At 41.8% G+C, this 26,010-nt stretch overlaps 1 protein-coding gene across 3 annotated transcripts in view; it reads left to right on the forward strand.

The window, feature by feature from the left end:
• ca5a (carbonic anhydrase 5a) overlaps window positions 1–23,283 on the forward strand; it is a 30,291-nt gene extending 7,008 nt beyond the window's left edge. For all 3 annotated transcript variants that reach the window (XM_086301681.1, XM_086301682.1, XM_086301683.1), the window contains 5 exons: window positions 777–895; window positions 16,761–16,856; window positions 17,023–17,085; window positions 18,438–18,596; window positions 19,692–23,283. In XM_086301681.1, the coding sequence (XP_086157807.1) occupies window positions 777–895; window positions 16,761–16,856; window positions 17,023–17,085; window positions 18,438–18,596; window positions 19,692–19,862 (608 nt within the window). In that variant the 3' untranslated portion in view covers window positions 19,863–23,283. The remainder of the gene's footprint in view (window positions 1–776; window positions 896–16,760; window positions 16,857–17,022; window positions 17,086–18,437; window positions 18,597–19,691) is intronic.
• The last annotated feature ends 2,727 nt before the right edge of the window (window positions 23,284–26,010 follow it).

A 26,010-nucleotide genomic window follows, 5' to 3' on the forward strand; every position in this document is an offset into this window, starting at 1 on the left:
GAATTTAAGGGAAATCTCAGCTGTAGGAATGTATGTTTTGGTCTACACAAGGGGATTATCTTTTCCTGCACTCCCCCTTAAAGAGCACTCAATATGTAGGAAAATCCAGTAAGCAATACTGCTCTTAAAGGTGCCATGTGGGCTGTCATGTGACTTGTATGTTTGTGCTGACCCTTAAAAGTGCAACGTACCCTGTCCTTAAAGTGTCATTTTGGTATAATTACTGGGGTGTGCCAAAACACTAACTTTACTACCCATTAAGATTCTAAATATAAATCATGTTTTGGTGAGATTACAACAATACACTTTATAGGGTGTCACATGCTGCCAGTCTTTGTATTAAAAGCTTTAAAGCTTAGTCTGCGAGAACAATAACAGGTTTATAAACTTCACTTTGTGAAGAACTTTAGCCTTTATTTTTTTGACAACAGAAACCTTTATGCTGCTGTATTTGGAGAACGAGAGGCCTTGTCAGTGTACAGATACTGTGAGGACAATAAAACATTATTCTTTCATAGCCTCGTTCTCACCTTAATGTTTCCTGGATGTTTGATAAGATAAGATAAGATAACCTTTATTAGTCCCACACGTGGGAAATTTGTCAGTATTACTCCCTGAACAACCTGTTTCTGAACAGTCAGTCTTTGTCTGATAATTTCCACCCTTTGAAGGAGGAAACAAGTAATTAAAAATTCCTTGAAACATAAGCTATTTCCTCTGGACGAATCCATGTTTGATGCACTGATTTTTCATGTCCTTGAACTTTATGGTTGCAGCGCTACAAGGGGGCCCCATGGAAGACAAATTTAGGCTTTGCCAGTTCCACTTCCACTGGGGTGAGACCAACGCCTGGGGCTCAGAGCACACCGTGGACAAGAAGCTGTTCCCCGCTGAGGTACAGCAGTGCTGCCACCTCCATACACCAACACAAACACATGGAAAACATGGGGTCACGTAAATGTTCACAGCCATCATTTTTACCATGAATTTATCCAAGTCCCCTTCTGATGTGCACTAATTTTCACTAATGTTGTTTGATTATGTCGCTGGTCAATCTAAGAGCTCGTAACATTTATATATTACTTGGAAAGTATGCACAAGATTATGTGTTGTGGGATTTGTAATTTATGCTGACCATATACAAGTTGCAGTTACACAACTAAGACAGGCTCACCTGGAAACTCTTAAGGTTTTAATTTAAGAAGTTGAACATTAATATTTATATGCAATAATAATAATATGTCAAAATGCAGCTATTTTATGCACAGTTCCTTATTTTCTGGGTTTTAATTTTAATAGGATAAACTCGCACAACAATAACAGAAGTGCTTATTTTTCATGGACGTCACCAAAGACTGGCTTTCCTCCTTAGTGGTGTTTTGCTAACCTTCACTGTGGCTGCTTTTAGTGGTTGTTTGTGGGTCTTTCTGCTTTTAGTGATGTTCAGCTCCGTCTGGTTGACATCGGGGAAGAGACTGAGCCAGTGGAGATTATTCCACTTCTTTACCATTAAAACTTCAGCCTGAAAGGCATTGTTTTAGTTCTCTCTTATTAAAAGTCTGTTGCACATCTATTAGTGACTGACTGAATGGACTTCAGCATCAGTGCAGTAAATTCAGATGTTAGATGCTTTTTAATAAGATTGTTTTTTGTTTGTTTTGTTGTTGTTGTTGTTGTTGTTGTTTTTTTTACAGATTTTGGATTTACAAGATTTTATTTTTTTAACAAAAGCCACAATATTAGCATCACCTGAGATCAAAACACCACCAAGTACATGAGCGTGTTCATACCTGTAACAGCAGTGTTCCCCTATGCACACACTCTGTTGATGCTTAAAAAGCCCTGACCTTGCAGCAGCTGGATTAATGTAGCATGCTAAGTGCAGAAGCACTGCACACTGTATGCTATTGTTTAACGAGCCGCTGAATGGAAACTCACATAGGTATTACTTAAGAAGCAGGTAATTGAGAGAGAGGGGAGGGGGAGGGGGGGGTAATTCGCTGTCAGTCATTTGCAATTACTTTCTGCATCACTGGATCTTTACATAACCCCTCACTGAACCCACTATTGTATTGATGCTTGCCTGAACTCAACTCAAGTAATATTACAACCCCAACTCCAAAAAGGTTGGAACGCTGTTTAAAATGTAACTAAAAACAGAATAGAGGGATTTTAAAATCTTATAAACCCCTACTTTATTCAATATAGAACATAGAGATGGACCGATCCGATATTACGTATCGGTATCGGTCCGATACTGACCTAAATTACTGGATCGGATATCGGAGAAAAATAAAAAATGTAATCCGATCCATTAAATATCACGAAAGCACCTCACAAAACTTGCAACACGCCGTAACTCGCCTCAGAACGTTAGCACGTCGGAGCAGTATGCATCACGTGATAGAGCGGCTGTGGCATGCGGGACCTGTCGGTGGTCTGGATAGCATGTGGAGCTTCGCTAGCAACCCGGCATTTCATCTCCGACAAAGTTATCCCCGAGAGAAGTAAAGCAAGTGTGTAAGTCCATCTCTGAATGTTTGTAAAGCATTCCTGCGTTAAGCTTAACAAGCGACTGCCTCTTCTTGCTGCTACTTCAATCATGAAACTGCTTAATGATCAGCTGATCGGCTTTTCTGTCGGGACTCCATCTCTCTTCTTTGTTTTTGGCCCACTTTGCACCAGAAAGAGGAAACCAGCGGCTGAACAACAGCAGCACGTTTAAGCTTGATAAGCTGTTGTTAGAATGTATTTAATATTACTTTCTACTCGAGGATCCTTTTCTACGTAGCTGACAGCTGGTAACTGTGCAGGGGCGGATCAAAGTTTAGCCAGGGGGGGCGATAGGGCATTAACAGGGAAAAGGGGGACACAAAGTCATACTTTTCTTTCTTATTCTCATTTAAAATGTCTAGCTTTTAATAAATAATTATCTGACACCCAAAGTTTTAATTTGATGTAAAATGAATAGAAGTCAATTACTGTATATAGTGACTATTAAGTCTAATATATATATATACCCTAGTAAGCTATAGTACTTTTTCCTTTGGGAAGGTACCATCTGTGCAGTCTGCAATTTTGTTGAAGAAAGATGTTGAATCTATTTAATATTTCTTGAAAAATAATTGATTTCTGTGCATTTTCTTTCACACTGCATCAAATTAAGGTTGATTACGTCGATTAAGCATCATGAGGTGGAGGGTGGGGGGTGGTTCCCTATTTTTTATTTATTTATTTTTGTTGTTGCTGGGAGTTGGAACCCTATTAGTTAGGTTGCTTAATATTTACGCTAAGTACTCTTTAAAATACCAGAATAGGGAGGATGGTGTAGGTTTAAGTTTATTAGATTGATCAGTATTTCGGAACTATGAAATATTTTTTTTTGCATATAGGTATAACAGAATAGCTTTAGTGTAGTTGTTGTTTTAAACTTGAGTATGAACTTATAGAAAATGCAGCAAGATATTAAAAAAAAAAAAAACAGTTTTGTTGATTAAAAAAGACTACCGTATTTTCACGACCATAAGACGCACTGTACTAAAAGGCGCAGTCTCAGTTATGTGTGCCATTACTGTATTTAACACACACATAAGGCGCACTGGATTATAGGGCGCATACAAGTACCGTATGCGTATTTAAAAATAAAGCGGGAGCAAACCTGAGTTCGGTACCTTACTCACATTTCTATTACCAGTAATCGTCATCATCAACAACACACAAGCATACAAGTGTGCATATTTAAAAATAAAGCAGGAGCAAAACAAAGTTTGGTACTCACATTTTTATCATCAATCAAACCCATCGAAGTCCTCATCCTCTGTGTCTGAATTGAACAGCTGCGCTAAATCTCCATCAAACATGCCAGGTTCACTTTCTTCACTGTCAGAGTCACTTTCCGTGCCGTGCGGCTCCTTGGAAATGATGCCAGCTTTTGCGAAAGCTCGAACAACAGTGCCAGCAGACATGTTAGCCCAAGCATCTACAATCCATTGGCAAATTGTGTCGTAACTCGCCCGGCGCTGCCTTCCACTCTTGGTGAAACTGTGGTCTCCATCGGTCATCCATCGCTCCCAGGCCGCTCGCAGCCTTACTTTGAACGGGCGGTTCACACCGATGTCCAGCGGTTGGAGCTCCTTTGTCAGGCCTCCCGGAATGACAGCAAGCTCACAGTTCATTTGTTTCACTAGTTTTTTCACATCGGCTGTGAGATGGGCACGCATAGAGTCACAGATTAAGAGCGATGGTGATGCGTGGAAAAAACCACCTGGTCTCCTTACATACACCTCCCTCAGCCAGTCTTTCATCATTTCCTCATCCATCCAGCCCTTTTCATTTGCCTTAATGATGATTCCTGCTGGAAACTTCTCTTTAGGCAAAGTCTTTCGCTTAAAAATCACCATAGGCGGCAGTTTCTGTCCATTAGCATGGCAGCCAAGCACAACAGCAAAAGAAGACTTTTCATACCCCGTTGTGCGTATCGCTACCGTGCTGGTCCCCTTCTTCTCCACAGTGTGACTCACCGGGATGTCAAAAGTGAGCGGGACCTCGTCCATGTTAGTGATGTGGCTGGGCTGGATGTTTTTGTCGGCGATGCATTTGCTGCAGTAGGAGCGGAAGATGGCCAGCTTTTCCTTATAATCCGCTGGAAGTTGCTGCGCTACCGTAGTCCTGGTCCGGATGGAAAAATGGCACCGTTTCATAAAACGAAAGCACCAAGACGGACCTCCTTGGAAATGTTCAATGTTTAGGTATTAATGTTTCTCCCAAGCTTGCAGATCTAACTAAATTAAACCATATCCCACTTTTAAAGAAGGTAGAAGATGATCTGGCTAGATGGAAATGTCTACCCATATCACTCATGGGAAGGGTTGCCGCTATAAAAATGATGGTCTTACCAAAAATAAATTATTTATTCTCAATGATCCCAACTAAACCGCCACAAGATTGGTTCAGATCTCTAGATTCATGTATGTCCAAATTCCTTTGGAAAAATAAACCCCCACGTATAAGCTTAAAAACACTACAAAAGACCAAGGATAAAGGAGGACTAGAACTGCCTAACTTTCAGCACTACTTCTTAGCCAACAGGCTTCAGTTTATCTCAGGATGGCTAAAACACACCCTCTTAGATGAACCTTGGCTAGATGTAGAACAAGCACTCTGCAATAATCTAGAGATCTCAGACCTACCATTTATCAGCTCAAACATCCAACGACATGAATGCTTTAAAAGCATCAACATCAGCTCTTCTCTGACAGCATGGTGGGAGTTTCTAAAATTGACGGCGTCTTCATTAATCCCATGCAAACGTACACCTATCTGGAACAACCCTGACATATTACAAAACAATAATATGATAAACTTTTCAGATTGGAGTGATAAAGGAATCAAATATTTAGAACATATACTAGAAGGAACAGAATTTATTTCATTTGACGGACTAGTTACACAATATGGGATCAACAAGAAAAGATTTTTAGAATATCAACAAATTAAATCCATAGTAAAAAAGAAATTTAAACCGGGTCAAGTTGAACTACAAACACCACCAAGTGTGGTTCAATTTCTTACTCTTAAACCCCCCAAATTACTATCCAAAATATACAGAATGCTTTCTAAAACAGATGAATCAATATCACTTCCTATTGCAAAATGGGAAGCGGATTTATCAGTTAACTTAGACCTAAACTTCTGGTCTCAGATTTGCTTAAAAACCTTTCATCTAATTAGAAATCCCAGTCTTCAATTAATTCAATACAAAATATTACATAGAGTGCACTATACAGGTCATCGGATGTTCAAGATGGGCTTTACGTCTACCAACAACTGCTCACACTGCCAAACCAATTCACCGGACAATTATATCCACGCTCTTTGGTTCTGTCCACCAGTTCAGAAGTTTTGGCGCGAGATATGTGAAGACTTATCGAAGTGTCTGAAATGTAACATTCCAACTTCCCCCTTAGTGTGTTTGTTGGGCAGCTTAGATAATGTCACTTCAGAAAAGAATATCGCCCATATGGTTTTCACTGCCCTATGCATAGCCAAGAAAACAGTCCTCATGAACTGGAAAAATAAAAAATAATCTTAATTCTAACCAATATAGAAATTATCTATTAGATTACATTAGTCTTGATACAGCCTCTGCCACCACATCAGATCAATTGCTCTGGGCTCCTTTGATCAGCTCCATCACCTAGTGGGGGTGGGGGGTCATAGTTTGGTCCCGCCTTCACTGTTGTGATTGGTGTGGGGGTAGGGACAGGCTTAGGGCGTCGGGGGGTTCCCCGGAGGCATCTTCCTTGGGGGGCTCAACCCGGGGTAGCGGTCATGTCCGGTTAGGGGCTCTGTTGGCTCTCCGGTGACTGTTTCCTCGCGGCTGCGTGCAGCGGGGCTAGGGGAGGGTCTGTGCTGACGGACGTGGGTTACTGACCTGGTAGCCTGGCTGGCCCTGGGTGGGTCCGGGATGGGCGTGAGGTTCTGGGGACGCTCCGTCTCTGGGCTGGGACCCGGACCGGGCCTCGGGGGCTTGGGTCCTGGTTGGTGTGTTGCCGGGGTTGTGGGCGGGTGGGTGCATGGGGGCCCAGCCCTGGAGCAGGGTGCCGCCGGTGCGTCGAGCCACCTGGGGGGCTCTTCAACTGGTGGGGGAGATTGTCACATCTTGCAGGAGCTTTCCTCTCCTCAGGAGCTCCCTCTGCAGGAGGGGGAGATACAGGAGAGGTGGAGGAAGATCTCAGCCTGGGTGTTTATTGTCTTATGTAGTCTGGAAGATGAGTGGATGGTGGGGTGGGTGCAGTTTTCTCTGTGGTGGGGTTGGGTGGACTGTCCCGGGCTCTGTGGGGCCGGGCGGCGCTGCTGCACTGGGCCCGGTCTGGATGGGCCTGGGCCCCCTTTCCCTGGCGGGTCGCGGAGTATGGGGGTGCCTACTGGGGTCAGCGGGGGAGCTGGCCCCAGGGAGGGGTCACTTGCCCCTCCCTTCCTTCCCTCCCCATCTCCAGCTGCCTCCCTCTTCCCGCTCCACCACAACCACCCACACATGCAGGGCCTTGGAGTAGGGGTATGTCACCAGGGTGCAGAGGAGGCTACCCCCCCCCCCCCCCCCCTCTGTCCCCTTCTGGCTGCCTCTGCCTCAATTTTATCCCACAACTTAGACATTCACATTACTCACACTCTCATTACACATACATATAGGATCTTGGGGGTGGGCACGATACACGGAGTCCAAAGTACCATCAGGGTGTACACCCCACCCCTGGCATCGTTGCCCACCTCTCAATTTTAAATACACGTAGACATTGAGGGCTAGCAGGAGGGACCATGCACTTACCTGCTGCTCTCTGGCAGGTAGCTCCATGCCCTCCTGGGTTTTAAATGCACCTTAGAACACACATGCATCAACATTACAATGAGCGGGTGGAGGGAGGTTTGGAGTCTTCTCTCACCCCCGTTCTCTGCGACCTGCTGGAGCAGGGGGGCTAGGACTAGGAGGAGGAGTTGGCCGTCCGACTGCGGTCTGGAGTGTGGAGCCTTCCTGCTGCTGTGGAGTCGGGGCGGTCTGCCTCCCCCCACCGCAGGGAAAAGGGAAACACCACCTGGGTCTGGGTGCAGTTCCCCCCTCCAGGGGCGGGGGCACCTAGACCCGGTTTGTAGAGTACGCTTGGGGAGTGTGATCGTGTGTACAACGTCTCTTTATGTCTGTCTCCACGTTGGTTGAGTGTGGAGTAAGTGCATATGAGAGCATGAGGGTGGGAATGGATGTTTGTATATGTGTGTGCCTGTATGTCTGTGTCTATATGTCAGGTTGGGTGTCAGGCGCCACCTCTCTGGGGACATCTCAGGCCCTCCAAGGTTTGGAGGCCTATCTCCCCCTACCACCACTTCCCCTGCCAGTGGCGGACCCCCTCAGACATCGGTGCGTTGGTGGTTCTTTGTGTCCGGGGATGGGCGTCCAGGTACACACCGGCTCACTCCTTGGCGGCCGCTTATCGGGGCCTGGAGCCTGGGGCTCGCTCGGGCCACTTCGGAGGTGGGGTGCCCCCGGCCTCTCGGCCTGGGGCTCGGTCACTCAGGCGCAGCTGGCTGCCGGCGGAGCTGCAACTCCCCCTGGCTTCTGCTCCGCGGCTGCTGAGTGAGCCCTCATCTGGGACTCTCCTCAGCTCTTTCCGGGACAGTGGCGCAGCTGCCCCTCTGTTGGTCTTCCTTGGTCTCTTGTGTTCTGGGGGCCTCTGGATGTCTGGAGTTTTGATCTCATCCACACCTGCTTCATGCCCTGGAGGACGGGGCTGTGGCCCCCCCACACCCTCTAGCAGATTATTACATGAAGGAACCTTTTAAAAAACAAAAAACAAGCGCGTCCATGCTCACAGGTGTACACACGGGTGATCACACCCACAAACTACACCCTTTTTGGCTCCTACCTCAAAGCACACTGTGTTCTGTTGATCTTATGTGCTGCACAATAATGTTTAACATTTAGTATTTACTGTCATATTCCCATATATCATTGTGATGTTGTTTATTCTATTACTCTTGTTCTCTTCTGCTTGCTTTCTTTTTTCTTTCTCAGCAGGTGATCCAGGTGATTGATATATGCATTTTTTTTTCTCTGCCCGTTCTGTTGGTTTTTGTCTTTTGCCCTTCTCCCCCGTCCCTCTTCTCAGCTGTTTCTCTTTCCCTCTTTCTTTCTCCCCTTCTTTCCCCCAGTCAAGTCTGTCCCGTATTCAGTAAGTGAAAATAAAATAAACAATAAAAGGTGAATCAAATGGAAAAAAAAAAAGAAATTAAAAAAAAAAAAAAAAAGGAAATGTTCAATGTTCATCTCTTCAGCTAGTGAAACTGCTTTTAGCCGAATGGTGACCATCGAAACGCTTCTCCCGCTCGTTCTTTGCTCGATGATCCACCGCTCGAGTCTTTCCTCCAACTCGGGCCACCTCGCCTTATGTCCGCGGAAACTCAGCTGCGTTTTCTTGACCTGCCGGAGCTTGTTTTCTAGCTTCCTCCATTTGTGAACCATCCATTCGTTAATCTTAAATTCTCTCGCCCCTGCTCGATTTCCATGTTCCTCCGCATAGCTGATGGCCTTCAGTTTAAACTGTGCTTCATAAGCATGTCTCTTTGCCATTTTCAGGGTTGTTAAAACAACGATGTTCCACATAATGCACATATCTGTCCTTTTATGCAGGTATGTGCGATTGTCCGGTATATACGATCAACGCCCACACTTCACCCTTTAGCGTTCTCATGGTGTTCTCTACTACGTCCTCCTTACAACACACAGGGCGCGCTGCGCTATAGGGCGCGCCGTACTTTTTGAAGAAAATCTAAGACTTTTAAGTGCGCCTTATGGTCGTGAAAATACGGTATATCGGATTCATATCGGTATCGGCAGATATCCAAATTTATGATATCGGTATCGGTATCGGACATAAAAAAGTGGTATCGTGCCATCTCTAATAGAACAATATATCATGTGTTTGAACTGAGGAAATGTACAATTTTCAGATTCCTTGTTATCCACAGGTTAAAGCTCTATCATGCAAAGAAGAATCCATATATGAGCATGATCTGGAAATGCTTGTCTTGTTTGGGACAAATCTAATTTAAAATGGACTGAGGCAAAGAGGAAAACTGTTGTTTGATCAGACAAATCAAACTATGAAATGCTTTTTGGAAAATTTGTTTCTTTTTTTTCTTTTTATAAATTTTATTTTCAGTCACAGCAGCATGTTAACAAAAAAACATTGAGCATACAGTAGTATGCTGTTCAGTATTTACAATACCCCAAAAGATAACAGAAATAGAAAAGGAAAAAACAAACAAACCAAAGAAACCCCTACAAAACAACAAAAAACAAATAAACAACAACAAACAAATATAAAAATAAAATGTATAAGGGACATTCAGTGTACAGTTAACTATGATAGTGATATAGAGATATGGCATCCGGTCATGATAAGGTGGTCATTTTAAATGTTTCCATGTACATCAGGAATGGCTGCCATGCCTTAAGAAATTTGGTGGTTGAACCTGCCAGTGTATATCTCATCTTTTCTAAATGTAAAAACCTCATGAGCTCTGCAAGCCACTGTTCATGTGTGGGAGGAGCTTCCTGCTTCCATCTTAAAAGTATAAGGCGCCTTGCGATAAGTGAAGCAAAGGCAATAGAATTCGAATAGCATTTTGGCAAAGTGATGTCTTGAGGTATCACCCCAAAGATAGCCGTTAGAGCAGAAGGATCATATTTAACGTTATACATCTCTGACAGAGTGCTAAATATAGACACCCAATAGTTATGAAGATTGGGGCATGTCCAAAAGGTATGAAGGAGCGAACCTGTTTCTCCTTTACATCTGTTACACAGAGGGTCAGCTCCTGGATAGAACTTGGCTAACTTTTCCTTGAAGATATGTAATCGGTGTAGGACCTTAAATTGAAGGAGCCCATGCCTGGCACATATCGAAGAAGAGTGTACCCTCCGGAGAAAAGATTGCCAGAGCTCATCTGTTATAGTCATCCCAAGGTCTTTCTCCCACTGTGCTTTAAGGATGAAGAGAGAAGGAGATTGAAGATCTAATAGTATAGCATAGATTTCTTTAATCGCCCCTCTCTTATGAACGTTTATATTAATAATTTTATCCAAAGAAGTTTCCTCAGGTAGTTCCGGAAATGAAGGAAATCGACTCTTTACAAAGTGACGAACTTGTAAATAGCGGAAAAAATGTTGCCGAGGAACATTAAACTGCTTCAGGAGCTGCGTGAATGAGGCAAAAATCCCATCTACAAAAAGGTCTTTGATATTTCTAAGGCCATTACTTTCCCATGTTTTAAAGGCAGAATCCATCATGGAGGGTGGGAACATATGATTTGAGCAGATAGGTGCTTTAATTGACATTAAGTGTAACCCCAACCTTTTCCTACATTGCACCCAGATTCTGAGCGAGTCATACAACAAAGGGTTACGTTTATAGGTGTATAGTTCTAATGGGAGAGCTGAACTCAACAAAGCTGATAGGCAAACTTTGCCACAATTGATTGACTCAATTTGGAGCCAAGCTGGAGTCTCTGTAGTAACATTACTCATCCAGTACAGCATATTACGAATATTTGCTGCCCAATAATAAGACTGAAAGTTTGGCAAGGCTAATCCACCCAGTGGCCTAGTCCTCTGCATGAAATCTTTACGAATTCGTGGACTTTTGCCATTCCAAATAAATGCAGAGATATGCTTATTCAGTGTTATAAAATACTTATTGGGTAAGTAGCATGGGATACATTGAAATAAATAAAGGAACTTGGGTAGTATGTTCATTTTGATAGAATTGATGCGGCCAGTTAATGACAGTGGTAAATTGTTCCATCTCTGAAGATCTGTCTCAGTATTTTTAAGCAGCGGGACAAAGTTTCTTTCATAAAGATCTTTGTGGGTAACCTTAACCCCCAGATAGGTCACATACCCTGATTTAACGTTAAATTGAAAATCTGAAAATGAAATCTTTCTGGCTATAGAGTTGACACAGAGAAGTTCACTTTTATGCAGGTTCAACTTGTAACCTGAAATATTACCAAAACATTCAAAAATGGCAAGAGCACGGGGAAGAGAGCATAAAGGCTCTGACATATACAGCAGGAGGTCGTCAGCATATAAGGATATTTTGTGCTCCTGGTCACCTTTGAAGATGCCCTTAATGCAACTGTCAGCTCGCAGTTTAATTGCCAGTGGTTCAATTGATAATGCAAAAAGAAGAGGGGATAAGGGACAACCTTGTCTCGTACCACGGAGAAGTGGGAAATAAGAGAATAACGAATTTGTTCTAACACGTGCCATAGGTGAGGAGTAAGGTAACTGAATCCATGAAATGAAATTAGGGCCAAATCCAAATTTATGTAGAGTATAAAACAGATAATCCCACTCCACCCGGTCAAATGCCTTCTCAGCATCGAGTAATAAGGCAATTTCAGGGGTTGTAGTTGACTTGGTGTGTAATATGTTTAAAAACCTGCGCAGGTTGAAAAAACCATGCCTACCCTTCACAAAACCTGTCTCATCTGGAGAAATTAACAATGGTAGATATTTCTCTAGCCTGAGAGCAAGTGTTTTTGACAGTATTTTAAAATCTACATTTAAGAGTGATATAGGACGATATGATGTACACTCTAATGGATCCTTATTTGGCTTCAATAGGAGTGAGATGGTCGCTTGTCGAAGCGTTAGGGGAAGACATTTTGAAACCAATGACTCAATGAACATGTCTCGTAATAAAGGTGATAAACTGTCTTTAAAGGTCTGGAAAATTTGTTCCTAAAGAGGAGAAGGACTATCCTGCCTGTTATCAGTCCTTGGTTCCAAAGCCTCCATCTCTGACGGCATGGGGGAGTCGTAAGTTATGATGTAGATTTCTCACAGAATCTGAAAAAAAAGCTGACCAGGTTTATTTGTAAGCGGCAAAATACTTTTTATAACTACAATGGATGCTCCTAAGGCTCTTACATTGACACCAACCTGTAAAATTCATGTTCCTTTAAACAAAATGCAATCACTCAGTTTAAATGTAAATGTATCCTTTCAGAGACAAGTGGAGTTGCTCATTAGAGGTACAGTTTATTTTCAGGTTGTTAGGCTGCTCATTCAGTGCATTCCTCTCAGTGTAGTACACAAGAATGTTATAACTAAAGCTCAACCCACATGTTTAATAGCTAATACAACACACACAAACAGAGAAACAAGCCTCCTCGCAGTGGCATGTGGCCAATAAGAAAAGATGCGACTAAGATGAAGTCTCTGACATTTTTTCCTGAGTAAAATAACGATTTTCAACTAAACCCTTGCAGGTTTTTCTTGGGTCTAAATTTAATTTTTTTTTCCTGTTGTCATGCTCTGAGTTAGCAGTTGTCTGCACACCTGAGCGTCACGGTGGTCCTCTTAGTCTGAGCGTCTGTGGGTCTGTACCTCTGACACTTGTTAAAAGGTGGACAGTGGAACAGCTCATTTAAACTTCTGCAATAAAACTTTGGAAGATTCATGCCTACGACGTAATCTACTTTTACATGTTGTCAGTTATCTTGTGCTCATGTTTCTTTGTTATGTGGTGCTCAATGGCGTGTCCAGCGGGGTGGCCTGGGGGGGCACAGGCCACCCCCCAAACCAGACTGGCCACCCCAGGTGCCACCCCAAAGGCAAAACAATAAAATTCAATCAAATATCAAATGTCCGATTATGTTTTCACGGTGACGCTCAGATATCCGAGTGTAAGTGAATGCAGCATCGCTTCTGCGCTATGCGCATCACGTTAGCAAAGGTAGGAGAGCCAAGCGCGAAAGATGGCACTGCAGGAAACAATTTTTCGGTGAAAGAAAATGAGGACAGAATAAATGTCCCGGTAAGTAATATCAAGTTTGTTGAGTTTAGTAAACTTCGGTGAAATTAGAATACCAAGGAAAAAATAACACTTAAAGAATTATTGCAGCTGTGGAATATTTCAGACAGTATGCTACTGAGGGCAGCTAACATAAGAGTTATGCGTTATAAGATATAATCTAAGTCGTAACATTGCTGTATGGAGCTGCAGATTTGGTTGCAGGTTAACATAGCTGGACTGGCCATCGGGCATACCGGGCATATCCCCAGTGACTTATTTTTTATTTTTTTTGTAACGGCATGAACAATGAGAGGTGGTGGATTGGCCAGATGCAGGTCGATGTGTAGAAATAACTCCGTTGTTTGGTGGTGGCTATGACGGGGCTTCCACAGAGGCAACAGGTGGATGAGGGAAGGGGAGGCAGGAGGAGAGACCCGAAGCAGCCACCAGTCCGAGTGTCAGGTGAACTGAACTTCAGGTAAGAAGTTATGACCTGCAGTCTATCTGGGTCAGATATAAACCAAGTTTAGGTGGAGTTTATTTTCATGTTGCTGACTTTTTACTGTCAGTTGCAATAACTCATACTGCGTTCTAGCCAGTTTGACGGAGTTTTTATACAGCTGGGTGGGTGCTATGATGTTACTGATAGTGAACTTTATTTTATTCATAAGGTTAGTAGAGTTGCCAACGGCTCCTTAAAAAAATGGAATGGTCCCTCATTCAGAGAAAATATTACACGTTTCGTATTGAGCTGAGAAGAGACGCAGTTTGTCCCGGACTTTAGCTAGAATGGAAAAAAGACACAAAGCTGGAGTTATTCTGTCTTTGCTGCACAGCTGCCTCTTCTTCTCTCATTCTCTCCCCTCCCTCTCCTGTTGCTACTTCAATCATGAAACTGATCAATGATCAGCTGATCGGCTTTTCTCTCTTGTTTATCGCCCACTTTGCGCCAGAAAGAGGAAACCAGCGGATATTGCGCTAAACAACAGCAGCACGTTTAAGCTTGATCAGCTGTTGTTAGAATGTATTTAATATTAATTTCTAGTATCAGCTGATGTTTGCTGGAGCCACAGCTGTAAAGCTGCTGGTCATGATGTCTGTTTAGATATGTGGTGAGAGGGAAACATGAAGATGAAACCAGGAGATGTCCTTACTGAACCATCAGAGCTGAACAGGTGATGGAGAAACAGGTTTACCTTTTAGGTGACATGAATGAGTTGAAGGGAAGTTATGAACTGTTTCTGAGAGACAAATAACACCAGGATCCTTTTTTATGTAGCTGACAGCTGGTAACTGTGCAGGGGCGGGTCTAGCAAAGTTTTGCTAGGGGGCCAGGTAGGGCATTAACAGGGAAAGGTGGGCACAAAGAAATACTTTTCTTTCTTATTCTCATTTAAAATACCTAGTTTTTATTAAATAATTATCTAAATCTTACAACCAAAGTTTTTATCTGACGTAAAATGTATAGAAATCATACATATACCAACAAGACTGTACATCACTGTCACAACAGGGTTTGTTTTCAGTCAAAGTCTTTATGGCTTTACTACCTGGTGGGTCGGTCTGTAGTAAAAATGCCCAATTTTTTTGTCCCAGTCCAGCCCTGCAGGTTAATACTTGCAGTGTCACCATGCCAGCTGACTGTATTTTATCATCAGCCAGTGTTGTTCTTTATCAATATTACCAAAGTTTACGATAAGGCAGCATAGAAAGTATTTACTTGCTTTCAGGTTTCATTCAAATGTTAGTCTTTTCAGTTGTTTCCCCACTTTTTTCCTGTTTCAAAATCAAACACCAGTTTGTGAGAAGATTATCTTCTTTTTTTAACAGGCAGATAAAGTTTTGCATTGGCATTGGCTAATTTGTCAATTGTTTGTTACAAATGTTCGTATTTTAATTTTCAAAAATGTTTTTGCCCAAAACATATGTGCACTATATGTCAGTAAAAATACTATGCAAATATTGCTGTCCTTGAATGCTGAGTAAACACTGACAAAGCACTGATTGTATCTCTTGTACTTTATCAACGCAGTATCTAAAAACTTTGCACCGTAGTGGTTAAAATCTCATTCTAATAAGAGTTAAAAGTGCATTTGGTTATTAGGTTTATAGGATTATTGAATTATGGTTAAGGGTTGGTAGAATTTTTTTTTAAAACATTATCTGCCAATTAAATCTGCCACCCTTCTCCAAATCTGTGCCCCTACCTGGCCCCCCCAACAAAAATTTTCTAGACACGCCACTGGTGGTGCTTCCCATGGGGGAAACAAATTTAAACCTGGGACTTTGTTCCCCTCCTGGGTCCTCATTCTTTGTTTGCTCAGTTTACTTTATTTTTTAACTTTTGGTGATGAACATATTTGTCCCACAGGTTTTTCCGTTTCATATGTTTCCTGACATTAATAGTTCCCACAACTACCTGACATTTGTTTGTCCTTACATTGAGGTGATAAATATTATGATTTTTTTTTTCTTTTTTGATTGAAAAACTGTGAAAAACGTATCTGCAAATGCATCAGAGACATTGGCAGTACTGCACAGGCCCGTCACGATAGCTGCAGGACGTGTCGTTGTATTTCCAGGGGAAGTGCGTGTTGGGTTAGGGTAGGCCACATTGCAGGTTTTCAGAGGGTTTTGTGCTTACGATGTAACTAGAACGTAGATTTAACGGAAAAGTATTTAAAAAAAACATATTTGTAACAATTCCAACTGCCCATAGCTAAAACTGAGATTAGTCATGCAGGTATTTTATGCTTACTATTTGTAATCTTACATGTAATATCCTTCAGTATAAGTCAGTTTTTAGTTCTTAAGGTTAACAGAGAGGAGTAATGGAAAAAACAACAGTGTGCTGTTGAAACAGCGCAAATATTGCCTTAGTTTGTGGTCCTTTTATATGTACTCATGTACCCTGTTCGAATTGTTTGTTCTTCAAATGTTTAAGCGTTGTGCAAAACTGGTTACATTGTTTAAGCCATACAACTGTGGTTCTTTCATCCAGCTGTGTTTCTCTAATTCTTTTTATATCGCCAAATTCGGACTCAAACCTCAAAGTGTGTGTTTGTCTGTCAGCATCTGAGTTTACAGACTCGTACATTTGTCCTGTATATAGAACATCTATTTTCATGTTGTTCCGTTACATTCACGCACACTTATGTAAGAAGCTCCACTCCAGTGACTGTGTGCGTGTGCGCGTGCAGAGCATCAAGTTGCAGTTATGAGTCACAGCTTCATGGGATCTTTGTGTCATATTTTAATACAATTAATAAAGCTGTAATTTTTACACTAGGTCAAATAAAAATATAAGAAGGCAGGAAGGATTTAACAGGAAAACAAAGATTATAGCTGTTACAGTTTGGGTCACATACAGACAAACTCATGTCTTTGCTTTGTGTGCCGCTTTAGCTCCACTTGGTCCACTGGAACTCTGACAAGTACAGTCTGTTTGAGGAGGCAGTGATGGAGGATAACGGGCTGGCGGTTATTGGAGTTTTTCTGAAGGTACATCACACACTGTCTTTCAAGTCCTTAAACAATGACCAAAATCATATGTTTTGGGTTACTTTTGATTTGCGTTCAGCAGTGTGTTTATGTGAGAGAATGGTAACAGCCGTCCAGCTGATTTGTGAGTGACGATAATCCAGATTATGGTCTAATCTTTGCATAGGTGGGAAAGAGACACGAGGGGCTGCAGAAATTGGTGGACGCTCTGCCTGCAATCAGACACAAGGTTAGTCACACACACATATGTGTGTATACCTGTTGTGTTTTTTCTCTGCTTTAATGAGAAAGTGTATTTACCTTTGACAAAGAGCATCACAGACCAACAATTCTGTACCTGTCAGTTTATAGGGAGGTGGTGCCCTCTAGTGGTTCAGGCTTTCTTTCACACAGAGAATTTCATTTTTTTTTTTCACCAAGTAGTCAAAAGAACTGAAGTCAAACTGAATCAGTAGCTGTGTATTCACTGCATCCAAGGACCTGAAGATGAGGTAAATTACACTAGCTCTGTGCATTAATAAATGTAGCATATGTAGACAGCTCGCTATATGAAAAGAATGCAGGCAAGAAACAACAGGGAGGAAGCAAAAGAGCTTAGTGCTTTTAACCTTGGATTGATTATTGGTGCAGAAATGATTGATTATTGGTGATATGCTTTTTCTGGTCTGCTTTTTTTCCACGAACAACAGTCTAGTTCAGAGAGTGTAGCAGAAAATTACAAACACTCAATAAACTACAGTTCTGTGGTTGGAAAGCTGTAGAGGGTGGCGTGCAAAAGCGGGCGGTTGCATCAGCACTCTGTACTCTATTAACTTAGAACAGGAAACCAAGACTATATTGGGCACACATTTACCACTCCTAGACAGTTTTCATCTTGAAACGACGACAGACTGTCCTGACAGATCATGATTTCTGCTCCCACATCAGATTGTCAAGTCAGAATTTGGTGATAATGAGACGAATCCGTGGTCCACAATGCGTGGTGTTAACAGTTCAAGCTGCTAATGGTGGTGGTGGTGTGATATAGTTTTTCCCTTGATTTTAACATGTTGATCTGTCATTATAGACCTGTCCTGAGATATGATTATATTTCCTTTACACTGTTGCTTGTAGTTTTTGAAGGTGACTCACTGCAGATTGTATTTTCCCCTTGTTTTTTATCACTACTAATTCACAGCTTATCACTAATAAGGTCTGATATGAATGTTGGTTCAACAATATAATAAGAAGTGTGTGCTAAATAACAGATGTTGTGTAACACATACCAAACAAATTTTAAATATATTTATATTATAGTCAACATTTAATGATTTTAAATATTTTACAATTTTCCACAGAGTGCATCCAGTCTGCTGTTGTGTATTTTCTGTAATATACTTGTACTGTTACACTTGCGGATGCTAATATCAACACGGCTGTGAGTGGAAGCTGTGAACTTGAGACGTACGCAGAAAAATGTTGACTCACAGGGAGAGGAGCTAAAACGGCTTGTTTCAGGCAGAACTAAGGATCAGTTTGAAGTGTGAATCATGCAAAGTCCACAAGCTTTAACTGAATATTTGTTTCTTTGGTCTTCTGCAGAACAGTGTAGTAGCGTTTAACCGGTTCGACCCCGGCTGTCTGTTGCCCACCAACACAGATGACTACTGGACGTACCACGGCTCTCTGACCACGCCTCCTCTGACAGAGTCTGTTACCTGGATGATTATGAAACAGCACATAGAAGTCAGCCATGAGCAGGTAAGAACGATGTTTTTAAGAATCACAACACAAAAAAGTAAAGAATGTTAACAATGGGTCGACGTTTCATGTGCAGTGTGATTGGTGGTGTCTGTTTTCTTTTTTTCAATCCTTCTTCCTCTGTTAAACCTTCCTCTGTTAAAATCCTAAGATGTTAAAAGGTTTAACATCTTAGGATGTGGTCCATCCTAAGACCAAATACAGACAAATAAGGGCAGAGATGTAAATGAACACTGTATTAACACATGTTTGAGTGGGTGGGGATCAAAATTGAGGATAAGCACTGTTCCAAATGTGTAGAACTGGTTGCTAACGTGCTATCCATGACTACTATTAACCCTTTTCCACTAGTACCTACTCAGCCAACTCAACATGGCTCAGTTTGGGATGTTTGGCATTACAATAGAGTCTGAGGTTGTTATAACAACATTGTGGCCAAACGTCCTGTCATTTGTATGCAACACTAACACCACAACAGTGGAGGACGTTGAGGCAATGGCATACCTGCTGCCAAAGTAGTGCTTCTTTGTGTAGCTGTTTCCCTCGTTGCCAGGTTTTTGATTTTTGTGAGTGAGATGCTCTAATGATTCATGATGCCACTGACTAGCCAATCGGTGGCATGCAGTCTCTTGATGTCACATTTTCAGATCATCTCAGATCGATTGGAATTCCAGCCGAGCAGGTACTAAAAAAGTACATACCACCTAATGGGAAACCCTAAAAACTAAGATAAGTCAAGCTGACCCGAGCAGGTACTAGTGGAAAATGGCTGTATGAGAGTTATTGCTGCCCCATGGTGGGCACGAATCACTGGTGCAACTTTAAGTTGAGTTGCACACCAACCTTTGGATATGTGCTGTTGTGTTTTGGGAACAACTGTTCTTTCAAGGTAACTTTCAGTAGTGGTTTCCGATGACAGTTGAGGTTTATGTGAAGGTGTGTTTATTTTCACCCACACCCATAAAAACCAGCACAGCAACATTTCAGCTTCAGGATTCCCAGTTCATTGAAATTACCCAGAAACTAAAGATATTATCTTTTGAAGAAGTTTGATATAAATCTCTGCTGTCTACCGCTGACTCTCTTGCCCTATAGTTGGCTGTCTTCCGGAGCCTTCTTTTCACCTCAGCCGAGGAGGATATGCAGAAGAGCATGGTGAACAACTTCCGTGTGCAGCAGCCTCTCCGGGGCCGTGCCGTCCGCTCCTCCTTCAATCCCTTCCTGAAGGAGGCGCCATCCACTGAAGGCGACAAGCACAACCACTGATGCTGCTAGACCCTTTTGTCTTCTCTTAGAGTAACTCACACAGTGACCACTGTCCACACTTCTGTTGTTTTCCTTTCTTCATGCTGTCAGAACATGTTGTTGCTCATCAACATCTGATGCTGGAAGCAGGTTTTTAGAGTGTAGCACAATGTAGGGGGGATGTAAGCAAACTGTTTCTGATTGGTTGCGGTTTTTATTTTCTTTTACAATTTGGTTTGACTGTTGCAGACCAAAAGCCAATAAGGGATGCTTGCTGTGGGGAAAAAGAATATTGATAAGAATGGTATTTATTCTATATTTACAGTCTTTTCAGTTACTGTATGTAAAGTTTGTAGCTACAGCTGTGTGTAGGGAGTCACACCGAGCTGCAGGTACAAACTTCATGGTCACAGCTACAGCAGAGAGTGCTCTGATCTCCTCGCTGTGATGTTTTTATCCTTATAAGGAGGCAGGAGCTACTGTAAGTTTACAACACAATGCCCTGGAGATTTTACCAAACCGTCAGGGGGAACGTGCCTCCCCAGTAAAATACTCAACATATCTAAAATCATCAGTGTTTTACCACTTGTACCACAATGTCACTTTTTTCATTCTTAAAGTTGTAAGATTTACTGTTTTGTTTTTTTCCATCTACACACTTTAAACCTTTAGTGTCGTAGCCTATAAAGAGTCATTTATATATTATACTTTATACATCTTTGTTTTATTCGGACATCCTATAATTTAAAGAGTCTGAAAGCTGACTCTAAGCTTTGGTTCTTCTACATAGAACCTGTGTAATACGCACAATCATGCCTGGTTACTATAGCACATACACGCATCCTGATTGACCCAGAGTGCATGTACCTGTGTCACACTGGTGCACCCAGTTACTCTTGCTCACAGTGATCTCCATTAGACACTATAACCGCCGTGCCTTTAAATGTTCTCTGTGTGGCTCACTGCTTTTGGCAGCTTCACCCTCACCCCTCTCAGGATGGAAAGTATCTGTTCCCCCAAGATATAGCTCGGGTACAGTGGTTGGTGGTCACTCTCAGAAATGGTGGAGGCTCAGCTGCTATTTACTGCGATGCTCACCTCTTACTTCCCAGACAGGTGTACTAAGAAGTGAAGAGTTAGTTTTCAGTGTTACAAAGGAAGCTCTGTTTGCGCTCTATACCTACTTATGGTGAACTCGTAACCTGGTCTGCAGCAGAGTCAGTTATCAGTTCAGCTCATTTTGGCTTGGCCAAAAACTAAACTGATTCCACTGATCTCTCTTCATTACAGTATGGGACGGCATCAGACCTGCATGCACAGGTGTAAAGCTTTAAAGTTGCAGCTGTCATGGTAACCTAAAGATGTATTTGCATATAAAATCCCAGAATTAACAGTTTTCTTCAGCATTGAGCTTATGACTTATTGGTAACATCACTGTTGGTTTTATTGACCTCTGAATAAAGCAGGCCAGCAGTCTGGATTAACCACAGTTTGAGGCTTTGTTGAACCAGCCAACACAAAGAAAGCCTGACTATGTTGAACTTGCTTCATAGTACACCTGTCTGGTAATTTGAATGAATCGAGTTGTAATTGGGAGGAAGCTGCTGTCTTTATTAGTCTCTGTGGTGCAGTTGTTGTGTTTTAACAGAAGATTAATCGCACTAATGTGATAGAACAAATCAGTCTGCTGTTTTTGGATTGGAAGGGGTTTAAAGTTACAGTTATATTTAGCATAAAATGTAATGTAGAATCCACATCATCATTATTATTATTATTATTACGATTGATGTTTTAAAGCTAAAGACCTTTTGCAGGATGTACTTGGATAGGTCACAGGAGGATAAATTACCTCTAATGTTGCAGCATGTTTTTATTTTTATATACAAGGATTCCACTATTTGAGTTTCACCTGTAACCTATCCAGAGGGGACCTATTATGCTTGTTTCCATCGACATATTTTTATTCTTGGTCTCTACTTGAGTAGCTTTGGTTAATTCATGGTTCAGGATGAATTTCTTTCTTCTGATTGGCTGCTGTTCATAAACAACAGGTGGGTGGGGATTCTGCACTCACAGAGAGCTGTGTGCCAGAGTGCTTTGTCACCTGTGACATTGTACAGGCAAAAATATCTGCCATTTAGAGCAGCGATAAGCCTGTTTTTTGTCTCACAGTGCACCATTTAAAACTGAATATGAAGATCATTTTAGCATAATTATATGACAGAATATGAAGAAAAAAAGCATAGTAGTTTCCCTTTAAAGATGTAAACTAGAATAAATTAAAATGATATGCAGATCCAGTGCAGGGACACAAAGGTTTTGAAATCGGGAACGATTTTAATGCAATGTTACATCATCTAGAAAGGTTTAGCAGTTGTCATGCTTTGGCTCATGTCCAGCAGCCGCAGTGCTCGAAATTGGACTGTGCAGCAACGTCAGAAAGCTAAAAGGAAGTTTGAGGTAAAGTTGAGAGAGGAGGAGGGTACTGATGGAACGATAGAAGGAGACATGCATGCAGAGACCTGTCTGGCTCTGAGATTGGTCTTATTTCAGGACTGCAAACTGGAACATCGCACCATATCTGGCCACTTCTAACGTCATCTGTGTGAAAAGGTTTTCTCCAATGGCATACAGTTGCACTGAAGTGGGGTGAGAGGTCATGGCTGTCTTAATGATCCCTCTGTAACAATGCAACTATCCAAACTTGCCCTCCTCCTGTCACCGAGGCTCACGTGATTCTTTAACGCCCTGCTCCATCTCCCCCGCGGGTCATCCGTTGGCCCCCCAGTCGAAGCAGAGCACGAAGCTGCACAGCGACTGGACTTCAGTGGACATGTATTGAAAAGATGCGATGTGCACTGGGTGATGTTAATTGTTGTGACGGCTGCAGACTGGCTAGATAAACAGTGAGGGGCCCGCAGAAGGCAGAAAAGATTTTAGCGTGAAGTTGAAGTGGAATTTGATATGGTGGTGTGCTTGGGGTTTTTTTCTTCTTCTTTGTTCAGTGTATTGTACTAACACGGGAGACAAGGGACCCAGTGCTGCCTTCATCGTGTACAGCTGTATTTTATTCATGTATTTGAATTGTGCACCATCATCTGCTGTGGTTTTTCATGGCTTTTTACTCATGTTGTTACTTTCTTATGCCTTTTTAAAAAAAATTGCAGTGCTGTTAATATTAACATATTACAATGCTCACAGTCAGTGCAGACTGATTATTTAAATGGATTGATCTATCAAAGTATGAGGCGCTAGAAATCTGTTTTTGGTGCTTTTCTTGATTGACTGCTAAATATTATATATATTTTTGCATCAATGAAATCTAATAGAATATAAAGTCTTCCATTTTTTTGTGTTTTAATCCATATCATTGCCTGCTTTTCTAATCATGGAGATACTACAGGTCCTACTGTACTTTATTAAAAAATATTTTGCATCTTTACTTCATCTTTCCTAGTCTTCTGTGGCTCACTGTGATGTTTTAGCAGGTGTATGATGTGTACACTGTATGCAGTGCATATTTTAGCTGTTTATTTGTTGAGTGTGTAGCCCACATTCCTGCCCTGCAGGGCCCTGCTAGGCCATCCAGCAGTGCATGTTGGAAGACCCTCCTGATCCTCAGGTGGCGATATTGAAAACCACCCAACATCGATGGAAACATGATTGTAGTTAGACTGATGTTAATAAATGATGTAAAATAATAAAGTATCATGTGATGTAAAAATGCTTATTATTATTATTATTATTATTATTATTATCTTATTTTATGATTTTATTTGTTTTTCTTAAGTCAGCTGCATACTAAACAGCCCGTCAAAGTCACAGGAGGTTCACAAGCAGCAATCTCTCAGTATAAACGAAATTCAGCTGAATTGTTCAAAAAGTGCAATCCCTCAAATGCCCATTTGAGACTGACTCCATAAATGAGTCACTTCCTACAAAATGTCTAACTTCAGCACTGAAATGGGCTTGTTTACAGCATGATCCAAAAAACTGAAAAGTTTTTTTTTTTTTTTAAATAAACCACTTTAATTTTTTGAGGCTTAGAATTAGGAGCCCGGTTACTTTAGTTGACAAGTAGCAGTAGCAGGAAACTGTCTGCTAGACCCCATCTCTGATGCAGCTCATCCACACAATCTTTGTAGTGCTGGTTCTAATTTTTAATTGCTTTAATAAAAAAGTGATTTCATTCAGTGCATTAGGAAGAAACGTCTCTGGAAACTGGAGACTCTTTGTATTTACAGCTCCAGTCTTTTCAGCAAATTTAAACAACCCCCATTGTTCCTTAAAAACACACCTCTTTCCTAAAACACTGAGGAACCAGGGCAGAAACATGTTTGAGATATGAAAACCACTTCTAACTGCCTCAAGCTGCCTTTGAAACCCTCATGACACAGAGAGGGGATGTTTGCTGGCCCCCACCCAGTCGCCTGGGGTCCTGGGGATGGATTGTTTATCCTCTTTTCTACATGGCTACCGTGGGAGGGTGTGCTCAGCTTCTCCACCTGAGTCGAGCCTAAGGAGAGGCGATTGAAGGCGACCTCTGGGGGTGTTTATTGTGTTTACTGGTCTGCAGGCTTCCCACGATTGTATGAATGTGGACAGACTGACTGGACACCCCTCTGCTTTGAACTGTACAATATGTTTGCGTGTGTGTACTATAAGCGTGCACGTGTCTTTGAAGTGGATGAATGACCAAAAGATTTCAAACCTGCTCAATGAATGTGACTAATTTTAGACTTCAAAGCATATACAACAACGATTATATACAGGATATATATATATATGTGTGTGTGTAGAGGATAACAGGGCATGCTGAACTGACAATATCAGAAAACTTGGACAGAACCAGCTTCCACAATCTTGCATTTGTAGTCCAGTTTGACACGATGTGACGACAAGGTAGTTTTGAATTTCTCATAGTGGGTTGTACATTCAACGTTGTGGTTAGTTCTGTGTTTTTTGGGATGCTCTAATGAAAGAAATGCCCCAAATCAAGAAACAGGAAGAAGCATTAAACAGGTGAGATGCTGTCTTAAAATATTCATCAACTTTTAAAAATGCCTCTTTTGCCGTCCACTCTGAGATAGTTTTAAATGAAACTTGTAACAAAGGCAGGTTTGGTTTGCACCATAGTGACTTGTTTAATGGCCGTCAGTGAAGATGGGAGATGAAACAAAGACGAGACCTCATCTTCATCTTTGCTCGAGGGGAATTGTTTTAGGTCAACAAGTCACAATCCCCTCTACTTTAAAGCACAGATATAAACAGGAACCTGCATCCAGAGCCCCTTTCTTCCTCTGAACTCCAGGCCAGCTGCTCTTCCTCCTCATCGACTCTCATGTGTCCTCTTCAGCCTCTCTGATGTGCCTGTTTAGTTTTTCAGATATTTGAGACAAAGGGCTTCAGTCAGTGGGATTCCTGTTTGGTTCTGAATGCAGTCTAAACTGGTTTGTTGGGTTTTGGTACTTTATAAAATACCAACTTGTCTTAAATGCAAATATCAACTAAATTCTCTAATATTTAATACTCTTTCCTCTCCTTTTTATTGTTATTATTATTATTATTATATTACTACCACTGCTGTTTTCTGTTATTTTCTTCTCAATATACAGTGGGGCAAACAAGTATTTAGTCAGCCACCGATTGTGCAAGTTCCCCCACTTAAAATGATGACAGAGGTCAGTAATTTGCACCAGAGGTACACTTCAACTGTGAGAGACAGAATGTGAAAAAAAAAAAAATCCATGAATCCACATGGTAGGATTTGTAAAGAATTTATTCGTAAATCAGGGTGGAAAATAAGTATTTGGTCAATAACAAAAATACAACTCAATACTTTGTAACATAACCTTTGTTGGCAATAACAGAGGTCAAACGTTTACTATAGGTCTTTACCAGGTTTGCACACACAGTAGCTAGTATTTTGGCCCATTCCTCCATGCAGATCTTCTCGAGAGCAGTGATGTTTTGGGGCTGTCGCCGAGCAACACGGACTTTCAACTCCCGCCACAGATTTTCTATGGGGTTGAGGTCTGGAGACTGGCTAGGCCACTCCAGGACTTTCAAATGCTTCTTACGGAGCCACTCCTTTGTTGCCCGGGCGGTGTGTTTTGGATCATCGTCATGTTGGAAGACCCAGCCTCGTTTCATCTTCAAAGTTCTCACT

Source organism: Aulonocara sp. 'chitande type north' Nkhata Bay, linkage group LG7 (genome assembly GCF_057382095.1).
Source record: "Aulonocara sp. 'chitande type north' Nkhata Bay isolate Kocher_YH1m ecotype deep benthic linkage group LG7, A_spYH_male_GT1.1, whole genome shotgun sequence".
Taxonomy (NCBI): domain Eukaryota; kingdom Metazoa; phylum Chordata; class Actinopteri; order Cichliformes; family Cichlidae; genus Aulonocara; species Aulonocara sp. 'chitande type north' Nkhata Bay.